The 25,133-nt window shown below is 41.3% G+C and overlaps 1 protein-coding gene across 1 annotated transcript in view; it reads left to right on the top strand.

Annotated features, from left to right (window-relative positions):
* The window catches only part of LGR4 (leucine rich repeat containing G protein-coupled receptor 4), a 90,069-nt gene that overhangs the window by 43,672 nt on the left and 21,264 nt on the right, over positions 1-25,133 (top strand). Inside the window, exons 3-6 of the mRNA XM_075188009.1 lie at positions 7,436-7,507; positions 8,635-8,706; positions 21,111-21,326; positions 22,795-22,866. Of these exons, the coding sequence (XP_075044110.1) occupies positions 7,436-7,507; positions 8,635-8,706; positions 21,111-21,326; positions 22,795-22,866 (432 nt within the window). The remainder of the gene's footprint in view (positions 1-7,435; positions 7,508-8,634; positions 8,707-21,110; positions 21,327-22,794; positions 22,867-25,133) is intronic.

The raw sequence follows: 25,133 nt of genomic DNA, 5'->3' as shown, positions 1-25,133 counted from the left end.
TGCCAGCTCTCCCGGGAGTCCGTGAGACTGACCTGGATTTCGGGAGTCTCCCGGATATTCCGGGAAGGTTGGCAAGTATGAGTTTATTAACAAGAGTGGAAGCTGTCGTTTATCCTCTGCCGAGGTAAAATTACATCCAAAAGAGCATTCTCTTTGCATATACTAATCCTGACACATCAAAAGCTCTAAGGATTGGTTTTTGATACAGCAATGGGCAACAGTCGGCCCTATGAGGGGGGAGGGGGGCAGGTAACACTTGGCAGGTTATAAATCAGAGTAAAATTAATGTTATTCTATGCAGGGACCAACCTGTATCCGCATCAGAAGAACTGCTCCGCACAAGCGGATCATCTGGGATCAGAAGCGTGACGTGCAGTCTGCATCATCTGGTCTCTCTCCTTCCTCTTCCGTAAAGAGCTGCGTGATTCCGGGTTACTTGTTTAAAGCAGGGCCCAGCCAGCCACTAGCCTGATGCAATGTTGTTTCCTATTTTTGGTCCCACTTTCACATGTGCACAGACATTTTCCATCATGGGGCACATTAAAAACAACCGGTTGACAGATAGAAACTTCTGCAGAATCGCACTATGCCCATACTTGCCAACCTTGCGTTGGCCAGGTTCTGGAGGGCAGGAGGGGTGTATGGGTGGAGCGGGCGGGGCTGCGTGACTCACATAATTTACGCCCCACCCCCGTTGACGTAATGCCTGTTTTGGGTCTTTTTACAGCCCCAAGCAAGCATTACATCACCGGGGGCAGGGCAAAAATTATGCGAATTGTGAAGCCCCGCCCCCTCCACCCGTACATTCCGGCACTAATTTTATGTAAGTGGCCAGATGCGGGAGAATTGCCAGCTCTCCCGGGAGTCCGTGAGACCAGCCCGAATTTCGGGAGTCTCCCGAACATTTCGGGAGTCTCCCGGACATTCTGGGAGAGTTGGCAAGTATGACTGTGCCTATTCCAGGCTTACAGCTAACTTTCAAAAGCTGATGGGTCACCCAGAAGTCACATTGAGCTGTCAGATTTGTTTGTTATTGCTTGTAACACTTGTTTATCTTACGTTATATGCATATTGATATGTTTGAAAAAGTGGATATGTTGTCTATAGCAACCAATCAGATTCTAGCTGTTATTTTGTAGAATGTACTAAATGAATGATAACAAGAATCTGATTGGTTGCTATAGGCAACATCTCCACTTTTTCAAACCCGCCGTTTAGTAAATATACCCCTTAGTGACTTTACAAGGGCATAGTACTGCATAGTTATTCTTTACTATCCTTATTATACATCTTTTACACACATCTACTAACTTTCCAAATGTTGCAATTTCTCATGTTGTTCCTGCGCTCCAATCTTTATTAAACTAATTCTAAAATTTGTCAAATAAACATCATCCTTCATATACACTTAAAGGGACATTAAGCTGAAACAAGAATGTGCTAATTAAACAAACCCAGATATTTATAGATGCTTTATTCAAAAGCTGTGGTTAAAGTGGTTTTCCCTGTTTTGTTTTTGTTTGTCCTTTAGGGTTACATATGTTCATCTTTCCCATAGACCAGTATAGGAGCGATCTCATGCGTTGACTGACATAAGGTCCTGCAATACGGAGATGACTCCTTTAATTTAATACATTATTATACATACTTGCCAACACTCCCGGAATGTCCGGGAGACTCTTCTGGATAGATCTCCCCTGGGAGAACAGGCAATTCTCCCGCATAATGCCCACTTCCTAGTGAAGCCGGCAAGATGTGAGCCTCAATGATGTGATTGATGGGGAATCGTGTAATTTTGGCACAGCCGCCCGTGACAAAATATTAATTTTGTTGTGAGTGACTGTGATCCGCCCCCTTCCTTCCGCTCAACCCCCCCCCCCCCCCTTCCAGGAGCTTTCAGAGATGGGGGGGAAAAAAAAGTTGGCAAGTATGGCATTATATCATTCCTCTTGCAACTCTGTCATTGATGCCTAATATACAAACGAATGATGCATTGTATATATAGCGTGGGGTCATCATCATCATCATCATCATAATAATAATCACCATCTACTATATAAAAGCCTAGTGGCGTGTGTCTGTGTGAAAAAAAAACAAAAAACAAGCTGCAGCGCCACCTGCTGGGCGGAGTTATACACTGACCTACTAAATTCTTAGTGTGTGTGGAAAAAAAAACTCGGGGCTGAAATTTGGTATACTAAGATGTTTTTAATTTGTTAATTTAATTTGTTAATTGTTAAAAGTGTTTATAAAGATTTAAAAAAAAAATATATATATTTCTTGAAGGAGAAGTGACAGTTGGGAGTGGTTGGTGGTTGCTGGGGGTGACAGTGGGGAGTGGTTGGTGGTTGCCGGGGGTGACAGTGGGGAGTGGTTGGTGGTTGCCGGGGGTGACAGAGCAAGAGGAGTGTGATACTCAGGACCGCTGAAAGAGATCCCTGTGTCTGGATAGACATCTGGATAGATGTGGCAATAAAATGAAGGATGAGGTGATGGAGAAGAATGATGAGGTGGTGACGTGGACAATGCCACGTTAAAAAAGGGCGCTTGCGTCGGGAAGTAACGCTCTTCCCCTGAGGAGGCCTGGGCTAGGCCCAAATGCATGACAAGAACCTTTTTAACACCTTAAGTAGCTTGATTTGACTAGAATGCATGAGTATCATGCACGGGTTAACTTGTTTGTTTATATATCGCCACTAATTCCGCAGCACTGTACAGAGAACTCGCTCACATCAGACCCTGCCCCATTGGGGCTTACAGTCTAAATTTCCTAACATAGACACACACACACTAGGGTCAATTTGTTAGCAGCAAATTAACCTACCAGTATGTTATTGGAGTGTGGGAGGAAACCGGAGCACCCGGAGGAAACCCACGCAAACACGGGGAGAACATACAAACTCCACACAGATAAGGCCATGGTTGGGAGTTGAACTCATGACCCCAGTGCTGTGAAGCAGAAGTGCTAACCACTGAGCCACCGTGCTGCCCTAAGAGAAAGGACTACCACTAGTGAAATAGTTTGTAGTCACTAAAAAACGAAAGTTAAAATGATCTGTTCATATAAATTTTCCTTTTAAAAATTGTACCGATTTAGCGTTTGTAACACACCCCTCTTATCAGCTAAATTACCTTTTACTTTTTTCTTGCCGACTTGTGTGATTAAATAAGGAATGCTTACTTACTGCTGAATTGAGGACGTGTTAAAAAAAGGTAACTGACAAACAAGAGATAAGACCGGAGAACATTCTAATCTGAGTAATTACCTGTTATTTTGGCGTAGTCGTTTGTTTAATAAGTTTGAAATGCAAACATGTTGGACCAGTAGCCAAATATGGCAGGGTACACTTTCCCAGACATTTAATGGGAGGTATCTTTGTTGAAAAAAAAGATTGCTTAGAAATGTCGGCTAGGAATATTTGCAGAAAAAAATACATATGTTTATATTGCTGACTGTCGCCATGATCTTTAAGAGCAAGTGACCTAGTTTTGGACATATAATCAAAGTTTATGTAGTAATGGGTGAAATTATATAGCTGTTATGTAAATATATCCATCATTCTGTCTGCTTCTTTTAGATTAATGAGTAATTGCTTAAGAGTTTCTGTCTTGCATCACTCTGGGGCAATTGTTTCCTTTTCGGTGTCCTAGGTAACAGAACTGCTTTGTCCTTGCTAGTGGACACAACAAGGTGTAACCAGAGATGATGTGGCAAGCATAACTGAACTGCTATGCTTTATGCTTGAGCTATTTGTCCTACATCCGTTCCCTTTTGTATGTTGTGGACAGGAGATATTTCACCAAATTTTAGCAATTTTACGAAGCTTTACTAGAAAGTCAAGATTGAACAATATATTTTGGCTTATGTTTGCCCCTTTAAATTACCTACAGTACCTGACTGGAAAAATTCCTTGGCTAGATGTTGGTGCAAGAGGAGAGAACTTCTCGGGCAGAGATGGAATTAGCTTTTCATTCCTGGTTTGATTTTTCAACCCCGTGAAAGAATGTACTGGGCCTTGGTTTTGCGATGGGGCGCCCAGTACACATGAATGTTGGCGTCCACTCTCTTTTGCAAACTAGAAGTGTGCTAAGGTGTGCAGAAAGGTGAAGGTGTGAAGCCATGTGCAAAAGTGTGAACATCGCATTAAGTCCAACCTCCTATTACTTTCGTTAAAGTATTGCTTGGGTTAGTCTCCTTTATGGCTTATGAAATCTTGAGTGTGGTGATATTAAAACTTTCATTTTATTAAGTGTGTGTGTGTGAAACTCTTCATTATGTTGCTTGGAGAGGTCCAAGAAATTGGCTAACAGTCGTGATTTTAATGTTACAAGTGGGTTAGTTGGTGGGGGCGTGTGTGTAAGTTATACTTGCCTACTTTCAAATAGTGGAGTCTGGGATATCCTGGACAGGGGGCGTGACTAGAGGGTGGGAGAGGGCGGGGCACGGTGAATTGCATTATTTTGGCCCCACAACAGAAAAGATGTGTTTATCGCGGGGGGCAGGGCCAAAATGAAGCAATTCACCGTGAATCACATTATTTTAACTAGCAAATTGCGGAAGACTTGCCTGCACTTCGGGGAGTCTGGGAGACCTACCCAGATTTCGGGAGTCTCCCGGACATTCCGGGAGAGTTGGCAAGTATGGTATACATTGGTGTGCTTGTATGTAACTCATGTATAAGTGTGTATATGTGCGTGGGTGGGTGTGTATATTGTAATATGTATGTATGTATGTATGTATGTATATATGTATATATATAAATTATTTAGTGTGTAGGCCAATGGCTGAGCACTTTTATTATAGTCTATTCAAAACCCAAGTTACAAACCTGCAATAAAATATCTAATCTACATTAGTTGTCATTGAGCTCTATTTATTTTAACATGGTTAGGAGGAACTTGCTGTTAAACACCAGATGTAAAACCAATTAGCCGGCAATTATCTGCACACCCCCTTACTAATAGCCATGTAAAATGTGAAGAGAGCTCTGGGAGAAACCCTTACAGCCCCCCTCCCTCCTTCCACATGGAAGAAGCCATACAGCCTGTGCTCAGCTTACCGTGTAAACTGATCTCATGTTGGCAGCCCGGTGGCAGAGATTACTAGGTGTGCCACATTTTAGCACTTGTCTGATTCTGCATTCAGTAGAGGGCTTGTGATATTTAAGCCTCGGTGCAGCAAAGGTTGGACCACACAGAAAATGTTTATCAGGAAGTAGCACAAGCAGAAGAAAACAAGCCGGGAGGAAAAACACATCCCAGGAACGCACCTCTAGAAGGGATTCTGTGTTTTCTTAGTGTTGATCCTTAGACATTGCCAGAATCTTGCTTTGTGGGGTTTAAGTGTCTGACACTTTTGATTTGTGTGTTGCTTGGTTTGATTTGTGTGTTGCTTGGTATGTATTGCTGTCAATAGATATCATAATCCATTCTTATATTAAAATAAAAGCTTTAAAATATACTGAGTAAACACAACTGCTGTCATTTGATGTTATGCACAATTAAAAGGGAAAAAGCACTTGGATGTATAGATGTATTTTCATATAGAGACATGTTACACACATCTGCTGTGCATCTCCTATATGCAATGGAGGTTAAAAAAATAAATAAAAAAGTAGAACCCCATTGAGTCTCAATAGACAAAGTACATTAACAAATATGATGTATGGATTTGGTGCGTTTGTCAACAGTCTTCCTGAGATGACCACTCTGCTCTTAAGTGTCCCTGTTTTTCCCACTCTCAAACGCTTTGTAGCTTCCTGCTTGTCCCTGTTCCCCATCTCGCATCACAACCATGTCACAAGCAGCCCTGTCCTCATTAATATTGGCCATACTTGCCAACTCTCCTGGAATGTCCGGGAGACTCCCGCATTTTGCGAGAGTCTCCCGGACTCCCGGGCGAGTGTGGCAATCTCCCGAATTCTGCCCACTTCACTAGGAAGTGCCCCACTTCCTAGTGAAGTGGGCAGAATTAGGTCCCAAACGTCGTGAATCGCGGCGTTTGGTCCGAAATGACGCAATTTTTGTCGCCCCGCCCCCTCACGCCCTCCTCCACTGTCTGGCTCCCGGAAGAGAGCTGAAGAAAGTCGGTAAGTATGATATTGGCTCTATATACAGGTCACCGACACCTATTAGATCAGCACAATCTGATCCATACTTGCCAACACCCCCGGAATCTCTGGGAGACTCCCAAAATTCGGGTCGGTCTCACGGGCACCTGCAAATCTCCCGCATTCCGCAATTGCGGGGCTAAAATGACGTGTCAAATATGGCATTTTATCGCGAGGGCGGGGCCAAAATGGCACAATTCACCGTGCCCCGCCCCTCCCGCCCTCTAGACATGCCCCTCTCCCGGATACAACTTGCCAAAGGTAGGCAAGTATGGGATAGACTCTGTCTGCTGTGAACATCTAATGATCTGATTGGCTACATGTTTTGTTTCCACCCACCTAGTCACCTATTTAAACTGCATTTTGCAGCTTTCAACCCCCCCCCTTCTTATTTTTTTGTTTAAAGTAGTGATCTACATGGACCTCTGTTCAACACTTTAAAAAGTGCACATTTGAGGCACAATTTTTAAAAATGGCAACATTGACGTCAGGGACCTGAAGATGACAGTAGGCCATACTGCAATAGGAGGATATCCTAATGTAATGCACCTAATTGTGAAATTGTCACTGTACCAATACTAATACATCAAATTAGCCCTTTGTCAGTCATTTTACAGTTTATGAAAAGACTGAGGGATATATTTACTAAACTGCGGGTTTGAAAAAGTGGGGATGTTGCCTGTAGCACCCAATCAGATTCTAGCTGTCCTTTTGTAGAATGCACTAAATAAATGACAGCCAGAATCTGATTGGTTGCTATAGGCAACATCCCCACTTGTTCAAACCTGCAGGTTAGTAAATATAAAACCTCATTTTAAAATTAGACATGTCACTAGGCATAGATTTTTTTTTTTTTTTGGAGGGGTGGTGGGGGGGGGTTATGGGTTGATGGGAGGAGGTTGTTTGAGAAAAGGAATGACAAACTCAATATTTGTATGGTCACCTAATAATTCCTTTCGGCTGTATATACTAAACTAGGTCACTCTCCACCTCTTGTAATGACCACTGGCACTATACAAGAAAAACAAAAATGATAATGGTCTGTCCGAGGATTTGTCTGATTGTAAGAACTGTCCTTATTGTACACTCTTCAGGACTAATTAATGTAGAATGTCTTTTGGTTTTACAAGTCTCCATATTCTTCACAATCAATTAGCGATGGCTCTGAAGATGACTAATGTGTGTGTGTTTTTGTCTTTTATCGCTGGGGGTGAACTCATTAATATAATAATTTTAATAAATTCTCACTTTTATCTATTTTTTTTTATTTTTTATTTTTTTTCCCCCTCTCTGTGTCTCAATTATTATTACAATTTTTCTTCCAGGCGGCTGGCGGGCAATGACCTCTCTTTCATCCATCCCATGGCCTTGTCTGGCCTGAGAGAACTCAAAGTTCTGTAAGTAATTGTGCAGTTTTGTTAGTAATTACATGCTTGCCCTGCTGTCAGCACAGCAAGCCTTTCTGTTTAACCCTTCTGGACCCAGAGGGAATTTATTGTCACTCTTTTTCAAATACGCCATATACCCCCTTTTACAAACGCTGCATTTTAGAGACTTGTCCTGTATTTATTCATAGACCTTTCTAGCGTTTGGGTAAATATGTCACAGGTGATTGATTACATGTAAAAATTAAACCTTCTGTAATTTCAAATACCTTCAGCTCAACGTAGAAGCTGCACCTGTAGAGAGAGCGTTTTGTGATATTTATGGGACATTTGTTGTATTTAGTGAGACAAGGAAGTATTTACCGATCAGCCCTGATGAATGACATCTCTGCAACGTATGATCATACCGTTCAGTTTTCCCTACAATACAATTTAGCGGAGTTTCTATACTTCCTGCTACGGTTTAATAAATCTCTAATAAAGCTTCCTCATTTGAAGAACAGGAATCTGGTGTGCAAAGAAAAAAATGTTTTCCCCCATAGAACACAGGATTTGGGGAAACCTGTGTGTATGTACAATAAAATATGTTTAGTGGGTTGCTCACATAAAGCAACTTCTGTTTAAGACCGTGGATCCAAACTTTTTCAGTTCAAGTCACCCTTAGGGTATCCATAATTTTTTCAAGGCACCCCTAAGCCAAAATAATTACGAAGTTGTCCCCCGCCTTGTTTACAACTGGCCTTGGCCGAGGCACCCCTGTGAGATCCCCGAGGCACCCCAGGGAGCCTAGGCGCACAATTTGGGAACCACTGGTTTAAGAGATAAAAGTATATTGTAATTTTACTCAGCATCTGCAAAATGAATAGAAGGAACCTTTATTTATATATTTATTAGGCCACATTATCAACCCTGGCTGCCAACATTTTTAATTTAGACTATGCTTATGACTAATTATAAGAATTCTAAAGAGGGGTTCTGTAGAGCATTGTATGAGCTGGGAAAGATTAAGCATTGGAATGATAAATTCTGGAGTATTTTCATGCCCTGTGAAATTAATGTGTTTGCTTAAAACAAAAAAAAATGGCAATACAACGTTCTCTGCGCACTTCATAATACTGTCATACATTTATATTTTGTAGGACTCTTCAAAATAACCAGCTGAAAACAGTCCCTAGTGAAGCTTTGAAGGTCTTGGGATCCCTACAGTCTCTGTAAGTGGCTCAATTTTTTATTTTTTTTTATTTTTATCCTTTCACATTTAAACCGGTTTGTTCAAAATGCATATACATCCATAGCTGGTGAAATCATTTGTAATCATGCAGCTCTGTCCAATGGGGGTATTCATTTTGGATGGCTCTTTAATATACGGTCCACACAGGGCGTAGTATTTGTAATACAAGTATTTACCCTGCTGCAACCAGTAGTTACACATAATCCCCAACCAGAGGCAGAACTACTGAGCTGTGGGCCTCAGTGCAGGGAGAAGGGAATTGGGGCCCCCGATCCTCTGCATTTGCTATGCACCGGGCCCCATTAACCCCAGGGCTCCGGTGCACTGCACCTGCCCGCACCAGTGGTAGTTCCGCCACTGTTCCCAACCACAGTTTGGTATCTGCTTAAAATAGTTTCTGCTAAATATGAGAGGGCCACGTTCACTCCTCTGCCATGGAGCTGAAGTTTCACTGATTGACAGTACCGGCACTACTGAACTATATAGGTCTGGGTCTGTCAATTAGCCTGATATCAGAACTATGACACAGGGGTCCAAGGGCCCTTCCAGAACTGCCTGGTCTTTTAGCACTAGCCACAAGAGGATACAAGTTTAAATAAATGCCTGTCCAGGCAGTAGTTATAGATAGCGTATATGGGGACACTGGTCTTGTACAAAACGTCTTGTAGAACTTAAGTTAAAAGTTAAAGTAACAGCTGTTGGACTCTTATTGTAGTTTGTGTTCACTTATAAGTCCAAAGGGATTTGTATTTTTTTCTCGCGCTGTTGTCATTTTCTGACAGTTAAGCATTAGTTTTGTTTTTTTGTTTTTTTTATTTTAGGTTATGTATTTTTATGCATGTATTATACATTATATTTAGCGTGAGCTACCATCTGCCCAAGGTTAGTATCACACAGGTGTTTTGAGTGCCGGCACTTTCCCACAACAAAAAACAAGCAAAAAAGTGCTCTCATTCAGTGCTCATATCATTCAGTCTTCCCCAGTTACGGCAATGGGAGAACGCTCATTTTCTGTCACACAGGAGCACTTATGCGTGCAAAGTTTAATGAGCAAAAAATGCTCCTGTGTGAATAGGGATGAGCGTTCCCCCTTCACTGCAGTATGTCAGCAAATGCATTAGTGCTTTTTTGGAGGGTGGAAAAGCACCAGTGTTAGTCGATCCTAAAGGTGGTTCAGTGATTTTTACTCGACCCAGTTGTCACTAATTTTTCCACCAATTAGAGCAGAGCTTGGAGTGGCGCTGGAGTCTTGCCTGAAGATACCTCCAACGTACTGACTTGGGGACTGCGATAGTGACTTTTAGTTTTTGTAGCCCAGAGCGAACATTATGCAGTAACACTCCCTCTGAAACACCCGAAACACCTTGGTCCAGTGCCTGCCACTTGTACGATTCCCAAGCCCCGGCACTGACTTTCCACTCTCCTTCCATAGCATAAAAGAGAATTTTGAATTTCAAATGCTGCTGACAGTACAATTTTATTTCTGGATGGAGTTCTATTTAAATATTATAAGACTGTGAAACAGTTGTGTTACTCCATTATGGATATCAGAACGCTGTATGTCAATGTGTGTATACGTACATACAGATGCCTACACACAGTACCATGGCATTGCTGAAGAAGAAATAGATGTGACGACTCTGGTGGACTGCTGCCTGTTTCTTTCTTTTTAGCATGTACACTTTCAGTACAGAAAGATGGTTCTGAGGATACCAAACCCTCCGAACACTATAATTTAATCTATGCAAAGTTCTATTTTTGTATCTTAAAAGTGGTCAGTCCTGAAACCTCTACGGCGTGTGTCATAAACACTTTAAAGGGAACCTCTCAGCTTTGGGCCTTTATAACTTGGTGCCTTATGCATTATGCTCATTCAGAGGGGGGGGGGGGGGCTGGAGAATGTTGTGGTGTAAGGATGAAGCTGTCTAGGAGCAAACAACACAGTATGTGACCTGTCATTGGAGACTGGGCAGACTGTCTTTCCTACGGTGCTGATTGTCTTTATTTTTATGTTCTGTCTTGGGTGAATGGGGCGTAGAGAGTATTTTGTTCATATGCATCATGTACAGGTCACTATATCAAATTCAAAGCTGACAGGTTCTCTTTTTAATGAACACATTTTAGCTGTTCTCTTGCAGTGAGAGGGCAAAAATAACGTAAAAATTCCCAAACCAACATTTTATAAGTCAAATAATTTTTTCAATCTAATATTATGTCTGTTGACCTCTAATGCAGTACCAGTCTCCACGGGTTTTGGGTGCATTATAGAGAAGTCCTGATTTCATCATCCAATGGGTACATAGCCCTCCTGAAAAAGGGTGTAGCATCACCTGAAATGAGCGTTACTTAGCCAGGTCTGGGCATTAATTACTGGCATCTATAAAATATACCCTGGCAACTGAAGGAGGGCATACCGGACCACTTGCATTAAAGTCCCAAGATGACAACTAGCCTATTAGGAGCAGATTCTTGCATCCTGGAAAGGGTAGGCTCAACTGATGCCAGTTTGTGAGAGCGATGTCTTGTTATCCAAAATGCTAAGTCGCCCACAGTCAGAAGAACTCCGTATATCTCCCAAGATCTGCCTTGAAGTGCCAGGAGCCAGTTCTAATAAACACTTTTCTATTACAAAGCCCCCCCTCTGCTACTCTACCTACCAGGGGGAACTTTTGTACTGAAAAGGGCACTTGCAATTAGAAGCTTCTGGCCATATAACAGAGCATGGGGAGAATGAATAAACATCTACTGCATTCATAGGCAAACCGAGGAGGGTTTCCTAGTGCCTGGAAACACCCCTCCAAGCCTGGGGCACTGTATAATTGAGGTGGCTGGACCCTGCTCCCGCTTCACCCAGTACTGCTTGAAAAGGGAGAGCTGCGTGCACCTAACAGTAGTGCAGGCAGTATTCCCCATGTATATTATGGGAATAGGAAGAGTTGGAAAGTAGCCAAGCACTGTCTAAAATTATAGCCATGCCCCCATGCATGCTGGTCACGCCCACCGGCGGCGTGGTGTGGAAACACCCCTCTACAAATCCTGCGTTTGCCCCTGGCGTTAGGCACTGCTAGCCCATTGCTGAGTACTTTTGCTACGTGTTGGGCAAAACCACTCCTAACAATTTTGTACACTATCCTCTTACAAACTCTCTCCTAAGTTTTGGTCTCTGCCTCCTAGTTTGAGGAAGTTTGTCAAAGCCTGTTGTACAGCTATCTGGCATCAGTCGTAGTGATCTTTTTAATAGCAGTCGAGTGGATCAAACGAAGAAGACTCTTCTTGGTTTCATTATCTAGAAGCTTGTTGTCCGATAGTGTGTCTACAGGCCTCGGTGATGTATTGCACTCATAAACAGCATAATTGTTAATATTGGTGCAACCCACAAAATGACTGCTCCTAATAGGTATAGATCACGTGTACATTTGAAGGGTACTTCTGGCCCAAAATTGAGAGAGACTTACCAGCAGATTTTCAAGACGTTTGTCATAAGAAATATGAATTACTTTTCTATAAAGGTATATTATATGTGGATAATACTCTGAATTTTTGCACAACACATCCTCTTGTACCCAATGTTTTTGTACCCATCCACTGTACACACACCTTGACATCCGTGGTATCCTATGAGGACTTGTCGGTTGAAAGGTGCTTTTGTGTAGAATGAGAGGGAGTATTTATGTTAACAGGGAAATGTTGAGCCAACTGTTTTAAGATGGTAGGTTTGGCACGTTGGGTTGTGTTCCATGAGACCTACCAGGTTGTCTGAACTGAACCCAAATCCTCATAGAGGTTTTGGTGTTTGAACAGCTACTAACTGAGTCTCTTGGCAAGCAACAACGGTTGAATGCACAATGGAAATTATTGAAATGAAATTTCAGTGTCGTTGAATTCATTTCTTTGCTGTACAGACACAAATGTAGGGTCATTTAACTTATGTTTTTAGGCCAAAATTGCTTCTAAATACATATGTGATATTTATAGAGGTAATTTCAAATATCCCTATTGTACAATAGAGATTAGACTATTCCTTGCCATACACCCATACACGAGTTTTAATTTGAAACAAAGCAAGTTGCTTGCATGATGGGATTATTATATATATGTGCGCGTGTATATGTGCTATGTCTGACCGGGGCATGAAGGGCCCACCAGGGAACTGCAACGCTAGGGGCCCACCAGAGGGGGTGTGGCCAGCCATCATAGAGGCGAGACCAGACACTAGAGGACTAGTGGTCAGCCCACGAAGGACAGCTAGCACCATAGTGTAGTATATAAAGAATGCAGTATTTATATAAGGAGTACACAGTTTTGACTTGCCCCTTAGATTGGGCAGAACAGTCACCAAAAATTGAGATTGTCCCACTAGACTCAGAACATTTGACAGACCTGTTCTTGTCACTTTCACCACCTGTGACTGCTGTTTTTTTAGTTGCGGTTTGTCTGGATCCTGGAATGTTGGGGGCCTTATTTGGAAGAAAAAAAAATTGTGCATTTAGAAAATTCCAACCAGCCCCGGCGTTAAATCATCAGGACCCATAATTAATACTTAGGCCTTACTCCAGCCCTAACATTAAAGTAATAGTATTCCCATTATATTCCTAGTGCCCGGAAACCCCCCTCCAAGCCTGGGGCACTGTATAAATGAGGTGGCTGGACCCTGCTCCTGCTTCGCACAGCTCTGCTTGAAAAGCAAGAGTTGCATGCAGCATTGCCCATGTATATTATGGGGATAGGAAGAGTTGGGAGAGCAGTCAAGCACTGTCTAAAATTATAACCACGCCCCCATGCATGCTGGTAACGCCCACTGGCAGCGTGGTGTAGAAACCCCTCTCTACAATTCCTGCGTTTGCCCCTGTTCTTTATCTTCTCTGATTTCTTTGCTGTTTGGCAACCTTTAATATGAATTCTTACAGTGCAGAACTCCCAAATCCTTCCTAGTTAAAGGAATCCTGCCCGAGGGGGGAAAAAATGGTTACGTACGTTTTCTTGGGGTGAAAAATCATTCTGAAGATGCTTGCTGAATCTGAATGTAATATTAGACTTTCCAAGGATCGTTGGTTAAGCTGGAACATAATGACATTTAAAAATGTGGTTACTGCCTGAAACATTTCCCATTTTGTATTTTTAGGAAATCCAAGCTTTGAAGGAAGGCTAAATGTGAATAAAAAATCACTTTTAAAATGGGATCTAAGATCCATTTACTCGTGGGCGAAAGTGATAAACTGATATTTTAAGGTGCACCCGTCTCTTGCTCACATTGGAGGCAGACATTTTGTGGGTGGAACTAAAATTTATTAGTATGCAGCTTATTAATTCTGCTGAATATCGGCCATGGTGATGTTACTTATATCTAGAGAAGTGATTGGCTGCAATCTCATGAATATTCCATACTTGCCAACTTTTCCTCATTGGCTTCAGGGAGATCCTGGGGGAGGTGGGCATGCAGGGGTGGGGCCTGACCAATCGCTAAAATGACACAATATTTATCTATTGCGGGGGCGAGAACCGGGAGGTTGTCTTGCAGTCCCGGGAGCCTGGGAGGTCTCCCAGAAATGCGGGAGTCTCCCAGACATTCCGGGAGAGTAGGCAACTATGCGTTAAAGAAGAGCAGCTAATGAATCTCTAGAGACTGAAGTGTCTTTTACATTTCTGTCTCTGTTACTGACGTCATGTTGTCTTACTTATCAGTTTTTGATTAAATCTTGGTCTCCATGAAAATGGCCACCTTCATAGGTATCAATACATGGACATAGGACACAATTTCTGGACTGTCATCCTGCCACAGATGGTGAAGCCAACCACGTCTTGTACTGGCTCAGCATCAGGGAGAATGCCAGACTCTTCAGGGAGTGAGGGAGTCTCCCTGACATTCAGGGAGAGTTGGCAAGTATGGAATATTCAGTCCTCCAAATGGCTCTGAATGTATGTATTTGATAGGTGAATTATAACCTTACTTAGACCAGTTCTGGGTGCCAGTATTATTTAAATGCGAGTTGCCATGATGTCGCAATGTGAGCAAGTCTATGTATTATATGAGAGCCAAGAGAATTGTACAGTTATGGCAATCCGTTCTCCCTTTCTCTGTAGTCCATTTTTATTTTTGTAAACTTCTTTTTCTTCTCTTATTTATATAGATTGTTAGGGAATAAATAGTCTGTTTAAGCACATTTTGATGATAATAGGGCGATATATTGTTTTGAGGCAGTGACTTTGACACAATTATGGCAGATGTCAATTAGCAACTTGGAATTGCAAGCTTATACCCCATTCACACTGCCTAAAAAAAATGTTTTTTTTTTGCCAGGGTGAGCTCCAACGACCCAGTCAAGGCTCAGTGTGAAAGAAGGGTCAGTACAAAATCCCGGGATTAATTAAATTAATGAAATTAATCCTGGGACTTTTGCAGGGTTATTTCCGTGTCTGTCCTAGGTCGCCTACCGTGGGAACGGAACGACCCCGGTTTTTCAATCCGTGTCTCAGTGAACACCATTGAAAAGTTAAAAAAAAAATAAAAAAAAAATCATCATCACAAGAGGAGCCAATCGGAGCTTCCCCTTGTGCCAGGAAGACCCAGAAAGACCCATGTTCAGTGTGAACACGATCTATCCAGGAATTTGCCGGGTCCAAGGTGCAGTGTGAACGGGGTCTCTGAGCTGGGATGCTCCGTGACACGGCAAAAACCCAACTTGTAAAACCCGGGAAATTTCAGGGCCAGCAATATGAAAGTGGTATTGGTAAGTGATTGTAGAGTTTACGTTACTTCTGCAACATATCAACTTATTTTGTCAGTAATTCTACGGTAAAATTGTTAAATATCTCTAAAAATCAATGGTATTCACGTGGGGTGTAGTCAGGGCCGGATTAAGGGAATGGAGGCCCCTGGGCTAAGAGGCCCTCCATTCCCCGCGAGGCCCCCAATGTGAGCTGTCCGCCGCCCCCCACCCCCCGCGAGGACCCCCCCAAGCACTTACCTGTCAGTGCAGTCCTCCGTCCCGGCGCGCTGTAAGCTCCTTACTGAGGAGATCTCGCGAGAGTTCATGAACTCTCGCGAGATCTCCTCAGTAAGCAGACTACAGCGCGCCGGGACGGAGGACTGCACTGACAGTACTCAGCAGCATCGATCGGGCCGGGGGCGCCCCCGCCCCCGACCGATCAATAATGCTGCTGAGGAGTTTGAAGGGCCCCCTGGATGCCTGAGGCCCCTGGGCTATAGCCCAGTTAGACCTCGGGTTAATCCGGCCCTGGGTGTAGTGTATGGTGTTATAGGTGAAGGATGCAGTGTTTGTGTTTTGTAGTGTCTACGTGATCATGTGCAGACTAAGCAGTGGGTATTTGTGCTGTACTTGTTGATCTGGCTGCTCTTACTGATAGTGTTTGGACGTGCTTTGTGTTGAGAATGTTTGGATGGACTTTGGGTGGACTCCTGTAGTATGTACCTACTTAGCTCATGTTAGGTCAATACGCTGCTCCCTGTTTGTCTATAAAGAAATAACGAAGGCTTTTTCTTGACGTTAAGTTTATCCCACCGGAAAATCTTCCTTTTGATCTTCAGGGGAGGTTTATGAATCTCGAATAAGAAGACAAAAAAAAAAAAGACAGGTATTTTCTAGTTCATCTCAAATGGAGCCTCGGGCCTTTGGTATCCTGGGATATTTTAATGCACCTCTGTTTAAATATCCCTTTTCTCCTGTGCAGGCAGAAATGATTCATCAATACAGGATTATTTATTTGCATTAGGTAAGAGGCATGCAGGTGGCATTACGTAAGGAAAAGTAATTTCTCAGGTCACTGCTTTGCATCAACAATGTATTTTGAGAATATCTATCTCTCCTTGTAAAAATAATTCTGACACGTTCATAAGCCTCTAAGCAACTTGTCAAGAGTGACAGGAGGATTGATGTGGAAGAGAATTTGCATTTCTAGATGGTGTGTACTGTTTGAGCAGAGAATGCTACGACGACCTTAAGTTCTTTTAGTTATTTACCATCAAAATAATGATTTATGGATGATTTGGAGTTGTCATCTAGTTGCAACTACAGTTCAAAATACTGCCAGCCCCTCCTCATTATTTGAATTGCCATCAATTTACAAGTAATTATGTAAAAGCCCATAAATGTGTTGTTTTTTTAAATTTATATGTAATGTAGTAAGTTTTCATAATAATTTCACCTCTGGGTGGCGCTGTTCCATTGATGTTTATAGGTAATCTTTCACTTTACCTTGTCAGAACAACCATATGTTTTCAAATCGACATATTCTGTACAGAATAATGTCTGCTCATATGGTTTACAGTATATTAAACAGGAGGTTAAATGCAGAGAAATTAAGTGAAAACTGCTCCTATCTATATAAAAAAAAGGATTTATTTTGCTTTAAAAACATGTGACCTATTTCTGAGGCAATTTAAAAAATAATCATAGAACCATATGAATACCTAATAAAACTACATAGAGCCCTGAAGTGTGTGTGTGTGTGTGTGTGTGTGTGTGTGTATGTAAATTTACTTTTTGATAACTTAAGCATGTCTTAGCCAAGCCTAATTTTATGAAGAATGAAAGGGAAAGCCTGTGAGAATGTATAAGCTTGACCAGGAATCACATTTTCTGCCTGTTTGTGTTTTAAAGTAAGTGGAAGCTGCCATGTTTACAGGTTTGGTGGAGATTAAATTAAAATGCAACGGTAAACTACATTTTGTGGGCTGAACCAACCTTCCTGAGAAGACGGCCTGTTCACTGTGTGACCCAGTGACCTCACTGAGGCAGCCATTTTGTGAACTGTACCAATATGTTCTGCTTATCCATTGGTTACTAATGAACTGATAGGCTGCATTCTCAGGAATATTTGTTCAGTCCACAAAATGACTGCCAAGCTAGAAGTAATATTCAATGTGTGGATTTTCACGGGGTCATGAGATACATATTTCTTTAGTCGCCGACCACCTAGCAATGACCAGACTATACGTAGACCTCAAAGTTGTCGCCTACGTAAAACTTAAATAAAAGTAAGATTTATTTAAACACAAAAATCTGTTATGATGGGAAAAAGCCCAATGTGTGAACAGTTGTTCATGGATTTCATAAATCCCCAGTGAAGAAATTAATAGGATACACAGTTACCCGATTTTTGTTTTCCTTTTGAGAAAGAAAATAAATTGCAACTGTTGCTCATTTTAAGATCATTTTTCAAGTGACAGCTACTAACTAGCCTAGAAAGGCAAAAGATTGGGGATCTGTAACTGATCTCTCTCCTTGCTTTGTTTTGAGAAGCTTAATGCATCGGCAGCTCGGCTATTAATCACAAACCTGACAGGAAAGTGCAGGTGTTTTTTGTTTAAATAGGAGGGAGTCTGTCCATTTATGTTTAACCTACATTATGCCACAGGGACATCAGTCCAAGTCTCCCCTTAACTCTTTTCACGCCAGAGGGGCCCGTGAGGTACTTTTTTTTTCTTTTTTTCTTTTTAGTTTTTTTGTTTTGTTTTGTTCATAACTTCACTTAAGGTCTTAAGCAACTGTAAGATGCATAGTTTAGCAGTTCAAAGTATTCTGTAAATGGAGATTAATTAAGCATCCCCTGAAACCTGATAGTCTAGGTGAGGTGCTGGTTTAAAGCTTATTTCTTTGTTAGAAACTTTGCTACGAATGATGATCATTCAAACTCTACTCCTATTGATGTTATTTATGTTGCAGAACACAAATAAACAGCTTGCTGGGGAAAGGAGGCGAGAGGTGCAAGAGGTTAGGATTGTTCTATATTAGTAGGAAAGTTCCGAGAACTCTTAACCCTCCACATTGACTTATTTCCCTGTGGTACAAAATGTTCTGTTCTTGAAAGTTTTTTGTTTTTTCTGGGTTTTTTTTTGCTACTACAAAAGCCCAGGTTAAATATGGCTTTATAGTTTGAGTTGATATGAAGCAAGCAGTGTAGTAAAATTCAGTGTGAAAAAGAGTGGCTTAATTGGTTGCATAGGAAGAGGTATTAATAGCAGGAAGAGGAAGGTTGTAACTTTATAGGTCACTGGAAAACCTCACCTCTACTAATGTGTGCAGTTATTGATGCCCAATCTCTAAATTACAAATTATAATACATTTTTCCAAAACATTGCGATAGGCCCATGGAATAGTCTCCCAGCAGTTTTGGCGGGGACTTCTACAGTAAATAACTGTAAGAATACATGGGACAAACCAACTACTATTGTCAAAACGTTGGTTGAAAATATTAAGACAGCTCCCGCACACCCTTTAAAAAATCAACACCCACAAAAAAAAGAGCAGATTATATGGATCTGTAGCTTCTTTTCTGCCATAGAGTACAGTTGCAAAATGTGGGAAAAGCAGAAGCTGGCTATTAGACCTTAAACAGGAGTCTGATTAGCCGATATGCTTTGGCTGGCAGTATATGTGGGAATTTATTCTTCAACTAAAGCTTTGCATTCCATGGTCTATTTTAATGTACAAGAAACAAAATGCTGTACTTTGTAATTTGACAGTGAATGATTTTTACTTTGGCTGTGCAGCTACATTTCCCTCACAAGTCCCAGTGATTGGATTAAAACTCTCTAGACCAGGGTATTAAAATTACAGTGCATGGTGACCAAGCAGTTTATGGTGATTGAATAACTATAGAGTCTTGGTGATGCAATCGTTGGGCATGCAGTACGCTTGACTGCTGTATGAGAAACTGGGTCCATAAAAACACACCATCCAAAGTACTTGCAACACGAGAGTTGCATTAAACATAATAATATGTAATGGTGAATGCTTGTGCAGTGCTATGTACCCAAGTATTAAATCTGGTCTAAATGCATTATGCTTAAAAGGATGCTTAGTCACTGCTTAAAGGTTGCCCTTCATGTTCGCTATAGGATATATTTAGCTCTACTGAAAAGTCACTAAAGTGGATCTATCATACCAATATAAAATCACAATGATATGTCTGAAAAGACCTTACTTGTGCTACAATTATTTTGGTGGGACACTTAATAACTAGGGGCCTGATTCATTAAGGATCTTAAATGAAGAGGATTCTTATTTCAGTCTCCTGGATAAAACCATGTTACAATGCAAGGGGTGCAAATTAGTATTCTGTTTTGCACATAAGTTAAATACTGACTGTTTTTTCATGTAGCACACAAATACTTGATAGAATATTTGTACACTGAAATTTAAAGTTGATATTTGTGTGCTACATGGAAAAACAGTCAGTATTTAACTTATGTGCAAAACAGAATACTAATTTGCACCCCTTGCATTGTAACATGGTTTTGTCCAGGAGACTGAAATAAGAATCCTCTTCATTTAAGATCCTTAATTAATCAGGCCCTAGAAGTGGATTTGGCAGCAGAGATACCTGACATAGGGGGATTTTCTGTAAGAGTGGAGGAATCTGAAAATGAGTCTAAAAATTGCCATTCATGGTTAAAATGCAATATATTTCATTTAAGCAGATTTTATTTAGGGTTTAATTAAATTTAAAGTCCAATTCTAAAGATAATTTGAGACAAAATTATCACCCCATTCTTAAGAGTTAGAGAAATGGTGTTTATAAACCTAAATAGCTTTCGGTTTACATCAGTAATAATAGAACAAAGGGGTTCAAAATGGGGGGAATGTAAATTCAGAGACCAATGGTAAAGTAATGGTTTGCCAATAGGTAAACCTTACGGATGTAATGTGCAGTAAATCTTACCGTTTGTTTAGGGATTCTTATAAGTTCACCTTTTTTATGTGTACGCTGGACGTTAGCCGTTCTATTGATTGTGCCCTAAGTTCCTCATATATTCTACTGATGGTAGCTTACATCCTGGGTATAAAACGTTCATGAGTATTCATAGGAGTGTAAACTTCCCATATATTAGCAGGAGAACACTCAATGTGCTCCCGAGAAGCTTTCTGGGCTTGATTTACTAAACTGCGGGTTTGAAAACATGGAGATGTTGCCTATAGCAACCAATCAGATTCTAGTTGTCATTTTGCAGAATGCACTAAATAAATGATAACTAGAATCTGATTGATTGCTATAGGCACCATCTCCACTTTAGTAAATCTGGCCCTCTGTGTTTTTTTTGGGGGGGGGGGGGGATTTTTCCCGCTCAGATAATTTTCTCATGAATGATACTATAATAATTGCATATGCTCTACTCTGTATTTAGGCTCTTGGGCTACTAATAATGTTAGGTCATTCGGGGGAAAAAAATTGGAAATATTTTAGCAGTTTTAAGATTTATTATGTTAACAGAACACAGTAATAGATTATCTTACGTGCCAGGTTTTATAGTTTTGCTTGTCAAACTTTTTTAGCCTCAAAATATTTTATCTCTTCCCTTTCAGTAAACTCGCTCCTGGTCATGACACTAAACTATTTTGATGAATCGTGTGTTTTCTCTTACAGGCGACTAGACGCTAACCATATTGTCACCGTGCCAGAGGACAGCTTTGAGGGTCTCGTACAACTTCGATATCTGTGGCTGGATGACAACAGTTTAACAGAGGTCCCAGTCCGCCCTCTCGGCAACCTCCCGTCCCTCCAGGCCTTGACACTAGCCCTGAACAAAATCACTCACATACCGGATTATGCCTTCTCCAATCTCTCCAGTCTTGTTGTTCTGTAAGTATTTCCAGGTCATTTTTCAAGTTAATGGGGAAACTTAACTTCTATGAAATATTTTCTAGTAATAATTTAATGCTAAAGTGTTTCTGGAATGTGTTGGGATGGAAGATATCGATATAGAGAGAATATATTTTCAAGGTTATTAAAAAGCAGACTGGATGCTATGGGTATCCGCACTTATTTTATGGTTCTTGAAGCAGGCTGCAAATTCAGTCTCTTACGTATAGAGGATTATGGCGTTCACTGGTTAGCGAGACCTTAAAACTACACGTAATATTGATACTTCACAAACAACGCTCCGCTTTTTTCTTAATTACAAATAAAAACAGCCCATCCGTTACATAAGTCTTCACCCCTTTAATACGTAATGTCTTGGGGTGGCCCAGAGCTCCATCCCATTGAGAATCTGTGAAATGATTTGTAAATTGCTGTTCAAAAGTCACCATCCAGCCTGATGGAAATCAAGTAATATAACCAAGAGGAACAGGAGACTGATGCAGCGTTCAGATGTACAAATGTAGCCAAACAGTTGTATTTGTAGCTGTAGTTGCTTCTACCAACTAATAAAAAAAAAATGAGGGAAATGTCTATGTCATCAATCAACTTTATTATTTATATTTAACTAAAAGCTTATTTGTTTTTTGGTTTTTTTTTGTCACTGTTTGTGTTGATCAGCGGTAAGATTTCACAAAAAAATGAATTTTAGATTTTCTGATGTAGAAAATAAAATGAGACAAATGCCAAAGGGATACATATATTTTTATAGCTACTGAATGTTCAGCAAACCTATAGAGTATTACTTACCTGGGCTGTGGTGTTCCCCAGAACTAGCGGGTTTGAACGTCTAGCTCTGTTCCCCTATATGCTGCTGGCTGGCCCTGGTGGTGGTGGTCACATGAATGTGAAGTTTATCAGGGAGGGGCTTTGACAACCCTGCTGAAGGGTTGTCGAAGACCAGTACGAGCATAGAGGACAGCAGTATCAGTCTATTGGAGAGGTGGAGTTACCCACCACATTGGTCCAATGTTGAACCCCAGGTAAATAATACTCTATTGCAGAGGTGTCCAAGTTCAGTCTTCAGGGGCTACCAACAGGTCATGTTTTCAGGATTTCTGTCTCTAGAATCAGGTGGGATAATTACTGACCAGGCCAAATAGATGAACACATCTGTGCATGATTAAAGACATCCTGAAAACATGACCTGCTGGTAGCCCTTGAGGACTGAACTTGGACACCTCTGATCTACTGTTTAGTTTATCATGTTGAAATCAACTAAAGTTAACTTTTCAAGACTTCATTTTTTAAAAGACTTTTGGGAATCTACAAAAACCTGTATTGCGCTCCCCCCCCCCCCCCCTTTCCCTGTATTTGTCCTGGTTTTTTTAAGTAACTTAACTATTCCCTATTGCAATTCAAAGTGTACTTTTTTTATTTACCAAATTGTTTTTGTTGTTTTTGTTTCCAGGCACCTTCACAACAATAAAATCAAAACTCTAGGACCGCACTGCTTTGATGGCTTAGAGAGTCTGGAAGCACTGTAAGTATTACATCTTACATCATAGACCTATCCAATTGTTCTCCACGGGCTTATTCCTTACCAGGGATTAAAGAGCTGATGGCGTGACACAAGTGTTCCTGCAGATTGTGTCAAGGAATACTTATTTCATGATAGATCTCTTGCTGGAGGGGGCTGCTGCTGCCAGGATGGGTTTCATCCACAAAACATTTAATTGCTCTATTAGAAAGATACAGGATGTGGGCAGAAGACAGATACGACATGCAGACTTTGAAGCATTCCGATTATAATGGGAGTTTGTTCTTCCTAGAAGACGTAACTTGCAGAATCTTAGCTGGATAGCTTGTCTGTAGGCGCAGTGTCATACTTGGAATACTGGAACTTGTATCTGAGAAGTGAAATGTGTGAGGGTTTTAGGTACAGTGAAACAAACTCACTGAAAGCTGATACAGCAGGAGTTACTGGGGATAGGCAAAAAAGCTTTTCACAAAACCTGGTGCCCATCATCAATTGTCTCTGGGAGAGGCATTGACTGACTAACCTCTAATAACATTTATGTGGGGTCACTGGGCTTCAAATAACAGGTCCCCCCCCCCCCCCTTAATTGATATATATTCTCTAGTGTCCTCAGAAATGTTTGGTAGCTTATGATATCTTCAAAATGCTTAAGTAATGTTTTCCTAGAGATTGTACAGTAGTTTAAATTAAACCAGTCACCTATACACCATACTGCCAACTCTCCCGGAATATCCGGGAGACTCCCGAAATCTGTGTCAGTCTCCCGGACTCCTGGGAGAGAGGGCAATTCTCACGACTCCCGACCGGCTGTGGAAAAGCAAATGGAGGGGGCGGGGCTTATTGATGTCATGGGTGCGTCATTATGGCCCCACCCCCTTGGTCGAAAAGGGTGGTAACAGCATTGGGGGTGGGGCTAACAGCACAATTGTTATAGCCCCGTCCCCACACACACACCTGCCCACCGGACCTCCTGGTACACAATGTTGGCAACTATGCTATCTATACACAGCGGAGGCAGCCATTTTGTGAACTGAACTAATGTTCTGAATTTTTCAGACTATCCTTTTCCTAGCAAATAGTGACATGAAAAACAAAACAAAATGGCCACTTGTTCATGCATTACAAGTTCAGTATTTGTGTCACTTTTTGAAAATATCCTAATATACAATTATAACAGGAATGAATGTATTTGTACATATGACCATTTATATCGTACACTGTTAGAGTATTTCTTGTATGTGATATTTCATTCAGAATGTTACGTGAATGAGCTACAAGAAAATCTTGGTGTAAAAAGAAGTGTTTGTTGGTATCTCAGATGATTGAAAACAGTCAGGCTTATTAAAAAAGTAACAGTGAAATGAAATTCAGACCTGTTCATCTTAACATCTAACATTTAGAAACAACAGGTTTTATAAATATTCTCAGCACTTCTTTTTACCACTTTATGGCATTTTAGCACTTTTCACGACAGTGACAAAAAGACCCTTTACACATGCAGTACTCCTTACACATTCCTTATTAACTTGGGATACTGTCTGTCGGCTGTTCTAAAGCTGTGGACTGTTTTGTATGCGTCGGTGTGGTTTGATTTCACAATTGTGCTCACGTCTGCTTTAAATATGGCAGCTCCCACTAAGACTTTGACAGATTCCACAGTTTGTCAAGAAGATGAGTTTTGTGTACAGAAAACTGCCCCCATGTAGTCTAGTGTGAAATGTTATCATCAGATGTATGGATGCAATAGTAATGAAAGAGAAACTCACTTACCCAGTTGCTGTTTTTTTCTATACACTTTGCAGGTCTTGTTATCTGCAGAGTAACTTAAGCTCATATGTGTAGCTGAAACTAAGATAAAGTAAACTGTAATTATAAATTTATATACCTTACATCATAGTTACCTACTCTCCCGGAATATCTGTCAGACTCTCAGAAGAGCAGGGCAACCTCTCTGTCCCTGGCCTTTTCATTAGTTAAGTGGCGGGGGCTGGGCTTAAGACGTGATTCACCTGTCACTGTGTCCCCACCCATAGGCAAACCGAGGGGATGGGGGGTTTCTAGTGCCTGGAAACCCCCCTCCAAGCCTGGGGCACTGTATAATTGAGGTGGCTGGACCCTGCTCCCGTTTCACACAGCTCTGCTTGAAAAGGGAGAGCTGTGTGACTTAACAGTAGTGCACGCAGCATTGCCCATGTATATTATGGGGATAGGAAGAGTTGGAGAGCAGCCAAGACTGTCTAATATTATAGCCACGCCCCCATGCATGCTGG

The sequence above is a fragment of the Mixophyes fleayi genome, chromosome 10, assembly GCF_038048845.1.
Source record: "Mixophyes fleayi isolate aMixFle1 chromosome 10, aMixFle1.hap1, whole genome shotgun sequence".
In the NCBI taxonomy this organism is placed as follows: Eukaryota; Metazoa; Chordata; class Amphibia; order Anura; family Limnodynastidae; genus Mixophyes; species Mixophyes fleayi.
This window is presented reverse-complemented; position numbering and strand designations above follow the sequence as displayed.